This window comes from Triticum aestivum, chromosome 3B (genome assembly GCF_018294505.1).
Source record: "Triticum aestivum cultivar Chinese Spring chromosome 3B, IWGSC CS RefSeq v2.1, whole genome shotgun sequence".
NCBI classification, from domain to species: domain Eukaryota; kingdom Viridiplantae; phylum Streptophyta; class Magnoliopsida; order Poales; family Poaceae; genus Triticum; species Triticum aestivum.
The window spans coordinates 419,038,724-419,056,350 of NC_057801.1; the positions used below are offsets into that span (position 1 = coordinate 419,038,724).

Sequence of the window (17,627 nt, forward strand, 5' to 3'; positions counted from 1 at the left end):
GCGGTGGAGGTCAGGTAGGGGTGCGGGGAGGCCGGCTACGCCGAACGGGGTCGGCAGCGGGGGTGCGGTGGAGGTCGGGGCGCTGTAGGGGAGGGGTGCGGGGCGGCCGGCTACGGCAGACAGGGTCGGCGGCGGCGGCCTGGTTGTGGGTGGGGAGGGAACGAGCGAGAGAGAGTGGACAGAAGAGACAGAGGACGGGGGTGGGACGGCCGTTAACGTACCCGCCTATTTGCGGTCTGCCAACGGTCGGCAAACTTTCTTTGCTGTCTGCTTGCGGACGTCAAAGAGGTGGGGCCGGTGGGCTTGGGTTGGTTACACAATAACTGGACCCACCAACCTCTTTGCCGTCTGCTAGCGGACGACATAGTTTCTTTGCCGTCGGCTAGCGGACGACAAAGAGTTGGCTGATGGCAAAGACCTTGTTTGCCATCAGCCACTTCTTTGCCGTCCGTTTTCGTGTGGCTGACGGCAAAGACCTTCTTTGTCGTCCGCCAGCGGACGGCAAAGAGTTGGCAGACGGCAAATAAGCTAATTCCAGTAGTGTCACTCTTTTTACTGTAGCAGTATGGTACTAAACTTCCCATCAAACTTCCCACCACTTGCTATGCACACTCATGGGCCTTAGAGATTAACCAGGGATTATTGTCTTATATGGGCGTAAGCCCATCCTCAATCCATCATGCTTTACTCTACTTAGGAAAAACTGATTTATTTTTCTGAACACCTCCCCTAAGCACCTTATGTTGACGTATAAATGTATTGTCTAGTCTCTTCCATCAGATCAATCTTTTGGTTGCATTGGTTAGAGCATGCACTTCTACACCTTGCATTGGACAAAGCCTAACAAGACGTTCGAAACAGCTATTTCCAGCAAGCCAAGCTGAGTCGAGCGCAAAAGGGGGCTCAACGTACGTGGCGATGCAGGGAGGAATGTGCGCGGAGATGGATGGACACCAAAATATGACGCAAGATGGAGCGAAACCTAGCATTGCCCCCTATTTACTCGCTCACTCTAGCGCTAGAACAAATAGAGCCTTAGTTCTTGGCACCGGCGGCAACTCAGGTATGTGGAAGCGGCGACGACGATTACTTCGATCTCCAGCAGCAAGACCTACTTCTCCCCTTCATCTCTAACTCCATCTCCTCCTCCTCATCTTCACCATGGGTGGGTCGTCGACTCCAAAGCGGGTAAGCAGCATAATCCCCTTCCTATGTTAGTTCGTTAGGTACAGTGTTGGTCGATTTTACCATTGTTTGTTGCAACACTAATGTCGCCATTAGGTCGTTATGGACGAACAGATGAATCTGGTTGTTCACGCAACAACACTCATAGCTGTGATTCGGGCCCGACTCATGTTGGTCCACAAGAGAGTGATGAACCTATCATCTGTCATGGTTTAATGTTAATCCGAGATAGGGAGAATATGGCGAATCTGAATTACATCTACAACAGCAACACCATAGAGGTTATGAACATGCTTCTTATCCGAAGAGCACCTTTTTTTCTATGCTCGTGGAGACACTTAGGAATAGAGGGCAGCTAGAAGATAGCATCCACACCTCTGTGGAAGAGCAAGTTGTCATGTTCTTTCATGTCGTAGGTCATAATCTGTGGTAGAAGGTTATGCACATCACATTTAGGAGATCCATGGACACCATTTTTCAGGTATTTCAAGCAAGTCGTGTAATGCTATTGGGGAGCTTAGAGGAAAGATGATGAACCACCAAGCGGGCACACTCCTAACAAGGTTCGTACGAGCCCAAGATGTTATCGTATTTCAAGGTGAGCACTATTCGTAGTTCATGCCATAACATGCTTGTATTTTAAGATGTTTTCGTGCCATCGCATGATCGTATTGACGCAATAGATGATACTTCATATATTGCATCACAATTTTAGATGGTAAATATTACACTTTTACGCTTTTCCAGCAATCGTTGCATCAATTAATTATGGTTTATCTTAAAATGTAGAGAATTGAAGAATTATTTCCCAAAGAGAGGATGGAAATTGGACCTTCGTGAAGAAAGTGCACTATCAAAGCCCCCAAAAGGATTGATTGTAGCGACGAGAGTAATAAAAACTTAAAAGTAAAGAACATAAATTAAAGGACTGTAAAAAAAGGTCATTAAAAATGTAAAAAAAAAACTGATACAAGAAAAGACAAAAAGAAAACATAATTTACAACTGCCATACTCTATTTTATAAAAAATGTCATGCTAAACTTAAAAAAATGTTTTATCTAGACAAGTCTAATAAATTTTCCATGGTCCAAGCGCAACTTTTTTTGTTGCAAAAAACAAAAATGTCACCCTCTTAATAGTAAAAATACCATCCATTTAATAATAAAAATACCTCTGTCTTAACTCTTAGTAATAAAAACGCCATGCTCTAAAATAATAAAACCGCCATCTTGTTCTTAATAAAACAAGCATCATCCTAAAAATAAACTGCCATGTTATTAATAACAAATCTCTTATTAATAAAACTATCGTCCTCTTAATAATAACTAGCGTACGTGCCGTGAGTTGCAACTGGAGAAAAAATACACCCCTCATACACACTCAACGACAATCCCTTAAAATATTTCAGGTTGTCGAGAAACAACATGATAAGTGGTGTTGCAGGAAGACAAAAAGGTAGGACAATATTTTAATATACTAAAGTACGTCCAATTTATTAGACACACCGTTAGCACATGTGCATCCCTTGTGCCGTCAATATTAGATTTTATAAGAGCATCAGACTATCTTATCTAGTCAATTTAAATGAGTAGAAAACATGTAGAATATGCATTTTCAATATACACCATATAAAGAAAAATAGTAATTAAGGGTGCACTCTAAACATAATTTTAGAAAATATTAACATGCAGGTTAATAGCATATTTGGAAACTATACATTTTTCTGAATAATTTCCATATATTACTGTTTAATTTGCTTTTAGGATTTGAAATGTATGATTTTTTAAAGCATTTAAATCTGTCAAAAAGGAAAAAAGTTTAAAAATAGAGTAGCTGGGCTAAAACAGCAAGATTGTGCAAAGATGGGCTTAGGCTAGGCAATTTTATCCTACGCCAACGAAAATTGAAGAGAAAATGCACGAAAAAGGAAGAACGAGGATTTAAACTCGGGTCTCCTCTTCGGAGACCGGAGATATTAGGCTCAATCCACCAGACTACTTCGATGGATGTGAAACATTTGGGGCCTCGCTTTAAATAAACAATAAAGCCAACGGCGACTTAGAAGGAAAAACATTTTTTTTCCATTTACCGGTGGCATATGGGGTAATTGCTGATAACTTTAGGGGTAAATCTGATGACGGGCAGACAGAAGCAACAACCGTTTTATTATTAGGTAGAGATTTCAAATAATAATATTAATAATAATACAAATCATGTTTTTAATAATAAAAGTGCCATGCTCTCAATAATAAAAATTTCATGTGAGAAAGTAAAAATATATATTCAAAAATTGCCATGAAGAAGTGATAAAATTTCCCAAAAGCAAACCGACAACAGAACCGGTGAACTGGCGGTCCGACGGTAAAAATCTGACCATACAGCCTTACCGATTCGATTACCTGTTCGGTTTTTCAAACTCTGCTACTTTTTTTTGAGTCTTTATAAAACTATGCTACTAATTCCTTCGTTTTAATTTCCTTCGAACCGAATGAGCCTTTAGCTGGGCCTTGAGGCCTCATTTCGCAGCGGAACTGACTGGGCCAAGCCTATCCTGTCGTCAAAGCCAGCTCGGGGCGATCGGGCGAGCCGGAGCCGCAGAACCGAACGGGAGAACAGGGGCTCGATTTCTTCCAAGAAGCAGAAGGCGGATCGGGAATTCACGCCCGGACTCCAGTTCCCCGCCGCCTACAGCTCACCCACGCTCGCCGCCCGCCACCCTCCTCCGGAGAAGCTTATTTTTTGGGCATTAGAGGCAATTGAGATGGTGCCCGATGGCGGCGTCAAGGACCAGGAGGCCCCGAGCTCCTCGTCTCCACCCGCTGCGGCGATAGCGAGGGCGGCACGGCCGCCTAGGCCAGTGAGCTTTAAGACCAAGAGGATCGCGTGGCACCCGCTCAAGCACCGCCGGTTCCGCGTGGGGGCCACCAAGACGATGTTCGAGGCCTCATCGTCCGCTCGGCTGGTAAGGGGAGCCAGAGAGGTGGGGGAGGCTACCACGGCGGCGGCGGCCATGGGGCCGCCCAAGGAGGACGAGAAGGGGCACATATGCGGCAGCTGGAAGAGGTAACATCATGCTTGGATGACCCTACTGTTCTCTAGGCCATATGCTAGATTTTGTTAGAATCTTTATTGATTAAAACATACAGTGAGAGGATCTAGGCCAAACAATGGCATTGCTTCCCTGGGGTAAGATGGTCACTAGGGAAAAAAAATACATAGCTTGGTTCCTCGTCACTCGTTATCGCTGGTTGTCGCATTTGTAGATTATATATGCTTACATGATTATAGGGAAAGCCCTCATGTGTTTAGTTAGCTTAACTAGTACTCTTCTCTAATTTTTAACTCTTGTATAGGATTAACAACAATCATCTGATACTTTTATACTTCATTCACTGATACATGCTAATTCCTAGTCCGCGTAGATGAACCAATGTCAAGTACATACTTCAAAGGTGATGAGGAGACACAATCACCATTGACAGTATAGACGTTATCAGAAGAAAAGGTTAGAAATTCTTAAAATTGGATTATAGAAACTTTTTCAAAGGTTACCTATTCAAGTCATGTCTCTGAGTCATCAATGTCCCCCAAATTATCTAACTTGCTGAAAATTGCAAAAATGTCTCATGTCAGATGACAGATTCTGTAATTAGTACTCGGTGATTATGTTTTATCATGCATAAGAGTGTGATGTTGATTGGGAGGTGATTGATAGTGGGGGCGTCAATTGCTTGTGTCTCTATTTCTCTCTCACTGAACCTTTTTGTGTGAAAAGCTGCTACGAACCATTTACTAAGCAAAAATACAATGCATAGTTTTTGTTGGTTTAATCAGAGTGCGATCTGTACAATGTATCTACACTGAGTATTTGCTTTTAAACTGGTGCTTGGTGATGTGTGGTACTGTGGCACTATCAAGCACCTATAAACGACCACTTGGAGATGCTCTTGTCAGCAATTACCAGACCATATGAGTTGTTGTAAATTGCTGCTACCCTTTGGCTGTTGGTTCTTGCTTTTGTTAGAATTATGGATAAGAAGAGAAGATAATGGACTGCACTGACTAAATATATGCTAAACGGCTTGATCCTTAATTGATAACATATCCATATCGGTGCAAAGTATGCCTATTCGTCTTCTATTATATTCCTTAATTCTCCCCTTGCGAACATCTGTGGTTGCAGTGAGGATGGAAGTTTGTATTGTGGATATTCTAGCTTGAGAGGGAGAAGAGCAAGTATGGAAGACTTCTACGACATGAGATCATCTAAAATGGATGCTAAAAACATAAAACTTTTTGGAGTATTTGATGGTGAGAAATTCACCGTTTAAACACTTCATTGTGTCTCGTTTATTGTTCAGACTAAAGTTATTTTGTCATCACAGGACATGGTGGTTCATGTGCCGCGGAGTATCTCAAGGAGCACTTATTTGAAAATCTCCTGAAACACCCCTCTTTCATTACTGATACAAAAACAGCAATAAGTATGATGTTTACTCATGAGCGTTACTCCAAAATTATTCAGTGCATCTAGTAGGATAATCGACCATAGTAACTAATGGTAATTCCCAGGTGAGAGCTATACGAAGACTGACTCAGATTTCTTGGATGCTGAAACCAATATTCATAGAGAGGATGGGTCAACTGCATCAACAGCAATTTTTGTTGGCAACCACCTCTATGTGGCAAATGTTGGCGATTCACGGGCTGTAATATCGAAGGCGGGCAAAGGTGTGATTTTTTTTCCGGAACTTTTATCCCAGTTAATGTTGACCATGTATTATATGTTATTGTAATAAATCACTTCATAACTTTCTAGGATAAATGTTTGCATACATTACCTATTATCGTGATCCTGGTGTGTTATTTTAAATTTGCGATGAATCTCATTGTGACGTAATATCATGTAGCAGATAAATGTTTTTTAGAGTTGGTATGTTTGTCGTATCATGTCAGTAATGCACGCTAGTTAATTTTACATTCACTTTTCTTTGTCAAATGAAATACTGGACAGATCGTGTTTCAAGAATGTAAATGGGTGGAAACTGGTAGTGGTTAATGTGAAATATCCGGTGTTTGTATTTGAGAAAATGTGTATATATGAAACAGCACAACTGAAAATGCATATGGGAAACACAAAGACTGAATAGGAGCTATGTTTCCCAACATTTCAACGCTGATAGTATTTTGTTGGATAATGCATTTATGTCGTAGGTGCTTAAATTTCGGGGTTGGCTTACAACCCTTTAAATATCCGGTGATTATATTGCATGAGCAGCTTATCTACCAGTATCTGTTGATATTGGGATGTTCATATAACATATTGGTAAATCAGTTCGGTTTATCTTCTTTGCAGCTATTGCGCTCTCTGATGATCACAAACCAGACAGAAGTGACGAGCGGGAACGGATTGAAAATGCTGGAGGAGTTGTTACATTTAGTGGTAAGCCTGACACTAGCTATATGATGATTTACTTTGTTGAAAATCAATCACGTGTTTGTTGAAATATCTATTAGTTGATAATGCCAAATGTTTGTTTTGCAGGAACATGGAGGGTAGGTGGTGTACTTGCCATGTCTCGGGCATTTGGAGATCGTTTGTTGAAGCCGTTTGTTGTTGCAGAGCCTGAGATTCAGGTGATCTTGCGATACTCATTAACTTGCTGTTGTTTATACCAACTGCAAAGATACCATTACACAATAATGCCCTAGGTCCTGATAGATGTCATGTATGCACTTGGCCACTGGGCAATTTACTTGAGTATTTGCAAAATATTTTGTCAGGAACAAGAAATAGATGATGAATTGGAGTATCTGATTTTGGCTAGTGATGGCCTGTGGGACGTGGTGTCAAATGAGGTCAGTATACCATAATACTCCATTTGTTCACAAATATAAGATGTTCTAACTTTTTTCTATCAGACGTTTTAGTGTTTGTTCACTCGTTTTAGTCCGTATGTAGTCCATATTGAAATATCCAAAACATCTTATAGTATTTGTGAACGGAGGGGGTACCAAATTTCATGCACAGCTGCACACGCATTTTATTTTCCATTTCTTTGCGCGATGACTACCAATAGATCTCCGGTGCACTTTCTTTGTTGCATTATATATTGTAGTATGAGTTGTGGCAAATAGGGACTTGTACATGTCGTACCGACATGTGATGTATTAAACTTGACATGTCTAGTGCACCATTGTCAAGACGCAGTGATGCAAACCAATTTGCTTTGAGCCTTATTCGGTCAGTTAATATACTATTGAAAAAGCATGGCTTCAGGATTGACAATTCGTTGACTTGTGCAAGGTTACCATCTCTTATTCTCTTCAGGCAAGAAGAAAATGATTTTCTTGCCAGCAGCTCGTTTGATTTTGCATTTAAAACTGTTATTCCTTGCCAAATTTGTGCTCATATATAATAAATGTGGTTTTGCAGCACGCTGTTGCATTTGTGAAGGGGGAGGTGGGTCCTGAGGCTGCGGCCCGAAAGCTGACAGAGATTGCTTTTGCGCGTGGGAGCACGGACAATATAACATGCATAGTTGTAGAGTTTCACCGTGCCAAATAAGTGACGGAGGTTGATTTTCTTATTTCTTTTTAGCTTATTATATACTAGCAAAAGGGCCCGTGCGTTGCAACGGGAGAAAAAAATTCATAATTTCAAATGGTCATGATCACATTTCGTTGCATCACCGAGATACAATATCTCTCTCAATTTCTCGAAATCATGAACATTTTGAAATTATGAACAATTTGTTAAACTCATGCACATATTTGAAATCGCAAACAACATACTATTACAAATTTCTGAACATTTTCTACAATCAAGAACATTTTTTCAATTTATGAATATTTTTTGCTATTTACAAACATTTTTTAAAAATTGTGAACATTTTTAAGCAATTTTCCTGAACTGGCAAACATTCTATAATCGATGAAAATATTTAGAAATTAGGTGGAATAGTTATTGAATTTGACGAACTTTTTTTGATTTAGCGAACATTTTTGGAAATGTCCGTGCCTTGCAACGGAAAAAAACTATCAAGTTATACATGTGTGGTAGATATAAAAAAGTATGAATCAAATTCACAAAGTATATACAAATCATGTCATGATGAGATAAGACACTTTTAAAATGTAATTTCAAAAATGAACAATATGATGCTCATCAAGACTTGATTTTTTAAGGCGTCACAACAAAATATTTTGTGGCTGAGCAAACTGCATTGACGGACCCTGCCTGAGCTATACTGATAAATAAAGTGTCTCGTCTGGACTTAGCGTAGCGGTGTTTACCATAACCACTATTGTGATATGAAAATAAGCATAACTGTGTATGGAAGCAAAATAGACATTTAGTCATTTTAATATAGCTTACAAAAACAAACCCTTAGAAAGTTATGTCAATTTTGTTGGGTTCAGCGTTGTACAAAACACGGAAACCCTTTTTTACCCAACGCGAAGGACTAAATAAAATCATAAAACAAGCTATATAGATCTCCTAATAAAACCTTTATGGAACCTACAATTAGTTTTGTTCATTATTTACGGATGTGTTTTAATTTTTGTGAACATTTTCTAAAAGCTGATGGACATGATTTTTAAATTCCTGAATATGCTTTGAATATTGGCTCATTTAAAAAAATCATGAACATTTTTTATTTCATGAAATCATTAGAAATCGTGATTTGTTTATAATTTGTGAGCAATTTTTTAAGTCGTGAATTTTTTTTGATTTTTAGAATATTTTTTAAATTCACAAACAGTTTACCATTTTCCTACTTTTTTTTCAGAACTCGCAATTGTTTGATATTTTGGAAATCCGAAATTAATTTTGAGATAAAAAACCAAAACAGAAATAAAAAAGTAAAAAGAAATAAAAAATAGGGGGCGCCATCAATCCGAAATTTTTTTTTAGGGAAAAAACAAAATAGAAATAAAAAAAAGATATAGAAAACAGGGGGCGCCACGACCCGCACATGGGCTGGCCCATTACTGCGCTTGGTAAAAAGAAAGAGAAAAAAGCGTGAGAACCAGGGATCGAACCTTGGTCTCCTGTGTGGAGCATCGTTGCCTTAGCCATCGCGCTCCTCATGCATTGGTGCTATTATATCGTATCCACCTTTAATAACAGAACCCTGGAGCGATATTAGAAATTAAAAACGAATCGTTTTTGCCACTTACGGGTGGCATTGGTGGGTAATTATTGCCAACTTCGAGGGCACTTTTAATGACGGACGACCAGAAGCACTCTGTGCTTTATTAGTAGGGAAAGATGGGATCACCTGCCATGATGCAGGTCGAACTATGGCCTCTTCGTGGGTTGTCTATATATTCCTTCATTTGTTGTGCTTGGGGTCATTGTAGAATTTCTCTTGGGGCTTGTTCGGTTGGAAGGGGGTTGAGGAGGATTAAATCCCCTACAAGTCTGCATCCCTTCAACCCCCTCCAATCCTCTATAAACCAGCGGAGAGTACAATCATGAGAAATTCTTGTGACAGTTCCGTTTCAAAAAAAAAAAAAAATTCTTGTGACAGTAGCTTCTTGGGGATAGGTTTAGTCATGTCAAGAATAGCTCGAACTGCAAACGTTATGGGAAACATATCACATGATGCATTGGATGCAGAATGGACAAATACAGTCTCGTTTGGTTTAGCTTGTAACGGAAATGGCTCCCTTAACACAGTATCAGGCCAGGACCACCAATAAGATGAACAGCTTTTCAGAGCAATAAAATCAACATTGTTAAAATATTCAACTTCTAAAATAAACGCTTTAGTACTTACACAAATCTGACCCACCCAATTACGTCCGTTTCTGATACACTTTCATCTCTTTGATCATTTTGTAACTAATCAAGTGGATTTTCAGTGTGTGTGAAATATAAAGAGCACTACTCTATTACTCCCTCTACTATTGAAGCAATCGCAATCATCAACGTAATCAATCTTACTGGTTTGGAGCATGAATCCTTTTCTCAAATAAAACTTATTTACTAATTAGGAAGTGAGTCCTTTTTTAAAATAAAATTTCTTTACTATTTCAAATTTAAGATGTTTTAGGTCACTAGAGTAATTAGGAATTTCTACAAATGAGGCCAAAAGGAAAAAAAATTCCTTTCCAGAACAGTAGAAACTGAAGGAGATAAAAAAAAGAAATCCTTTCCAGAACAGTAGAAACTGAAGGAAATAAAAAAAAGAAATCCTTTCCAGAACAGTAGAAACTGAAAGAGATAAAAAAAAGAAATCCTTTCCAGAACAGTAGAAACCGAAGGAGATAAAAAAAAGAAATCCTTTCCAGAACAGTAGAAACTGAAGGAGATAAAAAAAAAATCATTTCCAGAACAGTAGAAACTGAAGGAGATAAAAAAGAAAGAAATTGACAGGAGTGGGATTTAAACCCACGCCCTTTCGGACCAGAGCCTTAATCTGGCGCCTTAGACCAACTCGGCCATCCGATCTTTGATGTCCCACTATTGGGATTACCTTTGATATTGGAATCAAATTCCTGACCGAGCCACTTTTTTCTTTCATTCAATCACCAGAAACTGAAACAAAAGCAAGGTGACCAGCTGTTTTACCCTCGGACCGATAAATGCTTCTTGTCAGCGGCATGTTTTGGCAAGATCTATCACGGTCACATCGACCTATCATGGCTGAGTTGCAGACATGTGCTGCTTTTAGTTCTTACCGGTTTGTCTGTAATAATAAATCGGAGTTTTTCCAAATTAATTAGAGCAAAATTGCACCACATTTTGGAAAGTTGCTTTTGATATCCTGTCCCTGTTTAGTGTCGTGAAGTCAGAAGACACGCGTCTTTGAACTACCACTGACTCCCCCCGCAAAAAAAGAACCATCACTGGCTCAGTGCAAATATTGATGTATTACAAATGTGGTTCTCTGTAATTTGCGGGACTAAAATAAATCCAGCCGTTATAAAGGGAAGGGAAGCCGCGTCCCACGAACCCGGCGAAATATCTTATCTTCTTGTCCCCGCGCGCCAAGCCGCAAACTCACACAGAACCCAAAACCCTACGCCCCGGGCACTCGCCGGAGATGGCCGGCGGTGATATTCTCCTCCGCACCCACGGCGGCCTCCCCGTCCTCGCCAGGGCTTCCCCTTGCAGCCGCCGCCTCCGTTTTACAGCCAGCGGCCGTCGCGCCCCTTCTTCCCTCGCCGCCGCCAAGGTCGACATCGGCGACGTCGTCAGTCAGCTCAGGTCAGGAAGCGCCCGCGGCGCGGCCGACCCGAAGAGACAGCGGAGGGTCTCGGAGGGCGTACTTGCGTTTCCCAGGGTTGTCACGAGCAGGATAAGGGGTGCCGACGAGGAGGAAGGACAAGGGGGGGCTCCGCAATTGGATGCGGAGAAGATTGGTGGCGTGGATGGCTCCTACCTCAGCGAGACACGGTAATAGAGAAAGCCGAAAGCTACAAACGCTCACTCTCAAATCTTTTCAGAATTGTAGAAATGGAGAGTTTGAGTTAATGTCGCCTGATTTTATTGTTTGAAACAAGAAATGTTGGGTGATTCTACGAGTATAGAGCTTAAATATCAAACAGTGTGGTAGGAATAAATATAGAATGTATGTTATAATACTGTTCTGCTACAGTTAATTGATTCTTACAGAGTTCTAAACTTCTAATAGCGTCCTGTGTGGTAGAAATGGAGAGTTTGAGACTTTGAGGTCAGTTAATGTTGCCTCATTTTACTGTTTGAAATATAAGAAATGTGGGCGATTCTTCTAGTAGAGCTTAAATCTTAAAACAGTGTGGTAGGAAGAAATTTAGAACATACGTTATAATACTGTTCTGCTACACTTATTAATTGATTCTTACAGAGTTATAAACTTCTAATAGCGTCATCTGTTTGTGTGAATGCAAATCCGTAGCATTATAATCGACGGTTGCCGCCTCTTTGAAGTACTGCCGTGTTTGACATTACGGTGAATTATATTAGTATCATTTGGTTGGGCCGCTCTTAGATACTTGGGTTCTTGCCTTGCCTTTTCTCTGAACCAAGCTGCAAATGGGCATGCTGTGTTCCAGAACATATAAGTTGATGAGAGTATAGTCATTGGCTATATAATTTTTTATCTAACTAATTTCTTACTGCAGCTGTAAAATAAGTATGGCATAGAAAAACATAGAACAACAACCAAAAATTTTGTGTCACTCGGTTTTATGTAATTCGACGCTAGGGAGTACAGATGCCATCTGGAATTGGCGACCAAGCAACTAATGGTTCTATTTCGTGACGCCAGTTGCTAACTAGACTGTGTTTGCCTGAAAATCGAGAACTGTCAATAGCTTTATGCATTTGGATTTTTCGGTTTAGTAATCTCCTGCATATTGCAGGTTTGATCAGTGTGCTATTTCTGAATTATCACTGAAAGGCGTCAAAGATGCTGGATATGGAAGGATGACCCAGGTGCAGGAGGCAACTCTGCCAGTAATCCTTCAAGGTCAACAAAACTGCATATATTGTTGCTTCACTCTGATACAAATCTCTTGGGTGGGAGCCCTGTAACTGATATTCCAATGTATTGCTCCACTACAGGCAAAGATGTTCTTGCAAAAGCGAAGACAGGAACAGGAAAAACCGTTGCCTTTTTGGTACTCCTTTTTATTCAGCCCCAATAGTCAGATTGATGGTGTTAGCATTTACTGAACTATTGCAGTGATATTCTAAATCATTATCCAGTCCAACTGAGTTTCCTTTTTGCATTTCTAGCTGCCAGCCATTGAGGTTCTCTCTAAATTACCCAGTTCTCAACGGAGTCAGTTGCGGTCGTCTATAAATTTGCTTGTGATGTGCCCTACTAGAGAGCTTGCAAACCAAGTCGCTGTTGAGGCCAAAAAGCTTCTCAAGTATCATCGCTCGCTAGGTGTTCAGGTTGTAATTGGTGGCACACGAATAACTCAAGAGCAACGTAACATGCAGGCTAACCCATGTCAGGTGATTACTTGTCAGCTCAAGTTTGCACATATCTAGGTGTGGTTTATGCACTAATACTTTGTTTTGGCCAAACAGATTCTTGTTGCTACACCTGGAAGGCTTAAGGATCATCTTGAGAATACACCTGGTTTTTCTACTCGGCTCAAAGGGGTGAAGGTTCTTGTTCTTGATGAAGCTGACCGCCTACTCGATATGGGATTCAGAAGAGATATTGAAAAAATTATGGCTGCCACTCCTAAAGACCGTCAGACACTGCTATTTTCTGCTACTGTTCCAGAAGAGGTAACTGCGTCTGTCATTATGCACTTTTAATGCCTATTTACAGTCTAATTTTGTTGAATGTTTGTTATTAGGTCCGTCAAATTTCTCACGTAGCAATGAGGAAGGACTATAGGTTCATTAACACAGTTAAAGAGGGTGACGAGGAGACACATTCACAGGTTTAGACCATCATTTTTTATGAGCTGTACGGTAAATGTTTAAAGCAAGAAAGTACCTTACATTCGTGCTGCTGCATCAGGTTAGCCAGATGTGTATGATCGCACCACTTGATCTGCACTTCTCTATATTATATGATGTACTGAAGAAGCATGTCGCAGATGATGCGGACTACAAAGTAAGTTATCTTAGCAGGTAGTTTCAATCATGCATATTTAAGATTTATTGTGTCTCCTTAACTCATTACCCATACAATTTTGTAGGTGATTATATTCTGTACTACTGCAATGGTCACGAAACTTGTTGCTGAAGTTCTCTCCCAGCTGAAACTGAATATAAGAGAGATTCATTCCAGAAAGTCACAATCTGCAAGAACTAAGGTCTCGGATGAATTCAGAAGGTCAAAGGGCGTGATATTAGTTAGTTCTGATGTGTCTGCTCGTGGTGTTGATTATCCTGATGTCACCCTCGTCATACAGGTAGGTTCAGTTTTTCACAGATTTAATTTTACCAAGATCTCATGTACATTCCTCATAAAATCTATTTGCATTTACAAGGTTGGGATTCCTGCTGGTAGAGAGCAGTATATACATAGAATTGGTAGAACAGGACGGAAAGGCAAGGAAGGGCTGGGCCTCTTACTGTTGGCTCCCTGGGAAAGTCATTTTCTTACCAGCGTGAAAGATCTGTCAGTATCAGAGGCTGTGACACCTTCAGTTGATTCAAGCACTCAGACAGAAGTAAGCAGTATTCAGCTTAAATAGTCCTTTTTGCGGGGAGGTTTATTGGTTGTGTAGTTCGTTCTGTAGTTTGATCAGCCTGGTGCAAATTTAGCAGCGCTAGACTAGTATTAGCTGTGCATTAAACCGTCAGTTTTCTTATGACAGGTGAAAGGTGCACTCAGAAGAGTAGAGATGAAGAGCAAGGAATCAGCATATCAAGCATGGTTAGGGTACTACAACTCGAACAAGACCATTGGTGGTAACAAGTCGAGACTTGTTACTCTCGGCGAAGAGTTCAGCCGGAGCATGGGGCTTGCAGCCCCACCAGCCATACCCAAGCTCATTCTTCGTAAGATGGGTCTTGGCAAAGTTCCTGGCTTTCGATCTACATAGCCTGATCTGCAAGGGCAAGCAGAGGACTCATGTGCTAGAGCGCACGACGGGGCCAACCACAATGCACCTCAGTGCTGCTGATACTGGGGTTTGCAGATTGGTCTGCGGAGGATGGTCAGAGTTTGGACAACCAAAGCTTCTCTCCGAGCTCAGAAGTCTTCAGTTCCAGCATGGCCACTGTATTATTTTTGACGCCAAATCTTGACCTCTTCTTTAGTGCTGTTATGCCAAATCTTGACCGGTTCACTATCCATAGGAGACGGGTTCGGACAGACCCCATTGATTCATTATGTAAAGCAACAGACCAAACGATTCAGTGACCTGATAGGATATGCTCCGATCCTTTTTCAGAAATGTATTGCTCACTGTACCACAGGGCACCACATAGCTTAACAAACCCATGTCGCTACGACATGTATCAGCTACGTAGTATTTCTACCTGTTGTATGGAATCGGGCTTTTTCTTATGGGCAGATTAATGTGATGTATCGTAAATCCGTTAAATGCATTATCAGCATGGTCACTCCAGATAGATTGTATTACCTCAGTCTCAAACTAGTTGTCTTAGATTTATCTAGACAAATCTAAGACAACTAGTTCGGGACGGAGGAAGTACAAAACTTATTTCCTTACACCCTGTTTGGATCTAGCGTCAAAAACGCTCTTATATTATGGGATGAAGGGAGTAGACATTAGGACTTCACTTGGATCAGCGACCCGACAATTTGCAAGCTTGACTCCTGCTTCTACAACGGTGAGTTGGACACCCACTTTAACCCTCATGCCCTCCATGCTCTTTCGCCCTCGCTCTCCAGCCATTGCTCCCTTCTCCTCGCCTGTGACAGTGGGCCTCGAGGTGCGAGAGAACCAGCGAAAAGTTGCTCGACCTTCGCATCCCTCTTCGAGGCGACACACGAGAGGGGGGGGGGACCCTTTCCTCCTTCCCCTCCCCCTCGCCGCTGCCAGATGAAGCCCGGGCAGTGCCAGTGGCGGCGGGGACTCTCTCAGACGTGACCCCTCCTCCCCGGCGATGGCGTGGAGCTCCAACGACGGTGCTCTTGGTGGCTTGGTGCGGCAAATCTTCAGTGGCGGCTCGGCGTGTTGGCGATAGTGGTGGGGCATGCTTAATCGTGGGTGCGGCCTGGGGTACCTATCCCAGTTCAGTCCGATCTGGGTCTGGTCGGTAGGGTTTCGGTCGTGACTGCCGGCAGGCGTGATGGTGCTGGTGGTGGCTTGGTGTGGTGGTGTTGGTCATCTCTGACGGTGGTGCTGGTTGGGTGAGGTGATGTGGCTTCTTCTGCGAGGTGCCATGGTGGCGGCGGTGTGAACAAGCGAGGACGGTGTGCCCCATTCTGCTGGGATGAGCTGCAGGTGTGCGACAATTCAAATGAAAGTCTTGCTCATCTTTGATCGATGCCAGCGATGTTGACACCCGTGGGTGTCGTTTACCTCCTTGGAGGCATAGTTGTGGTGTTCAGTACCTCGCCCTCTCTCAGTTGAACGGTTGTCTTCGAGCGAAAGCCTAGGTCTGGTTCCGGGTCGGTGATGGCGGCGTCCTCGACATCGTTCCTCTGTTGGGAGTATTGTCTGGATACACGGCTTGGAGGTCCTAGTTTGCGTTCCTATGGTGCTCGTCGGTGTTCTGAATTTGGTCATCAGGGGTGATATGTACGCCGCTGCGGGTGACTCATGGACGATGGCTTTCTCTTGGTTGTTCGAGTCCGGCCATCCACCTACCACCTCTTTTAGGCAATCAAGGGTGGTTGGTGCTTCATCAAGTAGAGTTCATTTGGATTTGTTGTTCTTTGGAGGTGTTCGATGTTGGTTGAGATGCAGACTCTGTTGGTCAGTTCGAGGCAGACCCTTTTGCATTAAAGTTGTATTTGTGCGTTCGAGTCGGTGTGGTGTTTGCTTCTACCGATCTGTGGTGGAAGCTTGCCTAAGTTCTTGTATTTTTACCCTGTGCCTCCTATAAAGCCATGGCACGCAATTTGCATGCCCCTGGAAAAAATAGTTGGCCTCGAAGGTCGCGAGGGTTCAAGTTTGATAACTTTTGGACCTCTCTCTCGGTTTGCAGTGTTGCAGTGCGACAAGCTGGGAATGAGCACACCGGCCACACCAAACCCTACCAAATATTGCACCACAAGCTTAAAAAGACCGGGCTTCGCTTATCCGAGTGCAGTAGAGGGCTCTTCTCCAAAGAAAAGATCTACCTCCATGCCACCCTTTTGGTTATCCTCCACCTTGACTTAGCCCAGGAGGACCATCGACCTTTTTCAGAAGAGAATGATCTTAGAGAAAGGCTGTGACGCCCGGATAATTAAGCTACAGTAATCCCACGTCAATGATGCCACGTCACCTTGGTTACTGTTGTTAATCTCGCGTTAGTTTGAAACCGATCCAAATTCAAAATTCAAAATCAAGCAAACAATAAAAGTTTTTAAATATTGAAACTAAAATGTTCAATAAATAGTAGATAAATCGGAGGCTATGATAAAGTTGTAAACAACATTATTGAAATTTGATAAGTGACTTAAATAACCTCAAACAGTGGCTGAAAACATTATTTATTAACCTTTTTATTAATACAAAATAAATATGAAATGATATTACCCCAAACAAGTTTTTGGTGGTAGGATATATTGTGCTATGATTTATGGTCCAACTCTCATATTTTATCAAACTCATTTGGTGCCCAAACAATTAGCGAAAACAGAAAAGAAAATAAAGAAAAAGAAAAAGAATAAAACAGGAAACAAAACTTACAAAAAAGGGAAACCCCCTCCCTCACTGGACCAGGCGGCCCAGCTCACATCAGGCCGGCCCACCTGGCCCAGCCGGCCGGCCCAGCCGCGCCTACTAACCCCCTGACACCCAAACCCTAGACGAGTCGCTCCCTGCTCCCCCCCCCCTCGTTCCCCCACTCCCCCACG

At 42.0% G+C, this 17,627-nt stretch overlaps 2 protein-coding genes and 1 non-coding gene across 3 annotated transcripts; 2 read left to right on the forward strand and 1 right to left on the reverse strand.

The window, feature by feature from the left end:
* The first annotated feature begins 3,757 nt into the window (after window positions 1–3,757).
* On the forward strand, window positions 3,758–7,874 carry LOC123070146 (probable protein phosphatase 2C 7). Its single transcript, XM_044493167.1, has 8 exons — window positions 3,758–4,248; window positions 5,369–5,496; window positions 5,571–5,669; window positions 5,758–5,916; window positions 6,542–6,628; window positions 6,731–6,822; window positions 6,970–7,044; window positions 7,622–7,874. The coding sequence occupies exons 1-8, from the start codon at window positions 3,947–3,949 to the stop codon at window positions 7,751–7,753; spliced, it is 1,074 nt and encodes a 357-aa protein (XP_044349102.1). The 5' UTR covers window positions 3,758–3,946; the 3' UTR covers window positions 7,754–7,874.
* A 2,690-nt stretch (window positions 7,875–10,564) lies between these two features.
* TRNAL-AAG (transfer RNA leucine (anticodon AAG)) lies at window positions 10,565–10,645 on the reverse strand. Its single transcript has one exon. It is a non-coding gene; the product is annotated as a tRNA-Leu (tRNA).
* A 494-nt stretch (window positions 10,646–11,139) lies between these two features.
* LOC123070145 (DEAD-box ATP-dependent RNA helicase 25) lies at window positions 11,140–15,202 on the forward strand. Its single transcript, XM_044493166.1, has 10 exons — window positions 11,140–11,593; window positions 12,541–12,647; window positions 12,743–12,798; window positions 12,917–13,141; window positions 13,217–13,423; window positions 13,495–13,581; window positions 13,662–13,757; window positions 13,843–14,058; window positions 14,137–14,319; window positions 14,467–15,202. Exons 1-10 carry the CDS (start codon window positions 11,241–11,243, stop codon window positions 14,692–14,694), a joined length of 1,758 nt encoding a protein of 585 aa, XP_044349101.1. The 5' UTR covers window positions 11,140–11,240; the 3' UTR covers window positions 14,695–15,202.
* The last annotated feature ends 2,425 nt before the right edge of the window (window positions 15,203–17,627 follow it).

What these genes read in the sequence shown, in the direction of transcription:
- LOC123070146 (XM_044493167.1), top strand. Translation starts at nt 3,947, where the DNA reads ATGGTGCCCGATGGCGGCGTCAAGGACCAGGAGGCCCCGAGCTCCTCG. An exon ending in AGGAGTTGTTACATTTAGTG is followed by an intron (nt 6,629 to 6,730) that starts GTAAGCCTGACA and finishes TTTGTTTTGCAG; the next exon opens with GAACATGGAGGGTAGGTGGT. An exon ending in TTGCAGAGCCTGAGATTCAG is followed by an intron (nt 6,823 to 6,969) that starts GTGATCTTGCGA and finishes ATATTTTGTCAG; the next exon opens with GAACAAGAAATAGATGATGA.
- LOC123070145 (XM_044493166.1), top strand. Translation starts at nt 11,241, where the DNA reads ATGGCCGGCGGTGATATTCTCCTCCGCACCCACGGCGGCCTCCCCGTC. An exon ending in TCCTACCTCAGCGAGACACG is followed by an intron (nt 11,594 to 12,540) that starts GTAATAGAGAAA and finishes TGCATATTGCAG; the next exon opens with GTTTGATCAGTGTGCTATTT. An exon ending in GAAAAACCGTTGCCTTTTTG is followed by an intron (nt 12,799 to 12,916) that starts GTACTCCTTTTT and finishes TTGCATTTCTAG; the next exon opens with CTGCCAGCCATTGAGGTTCT.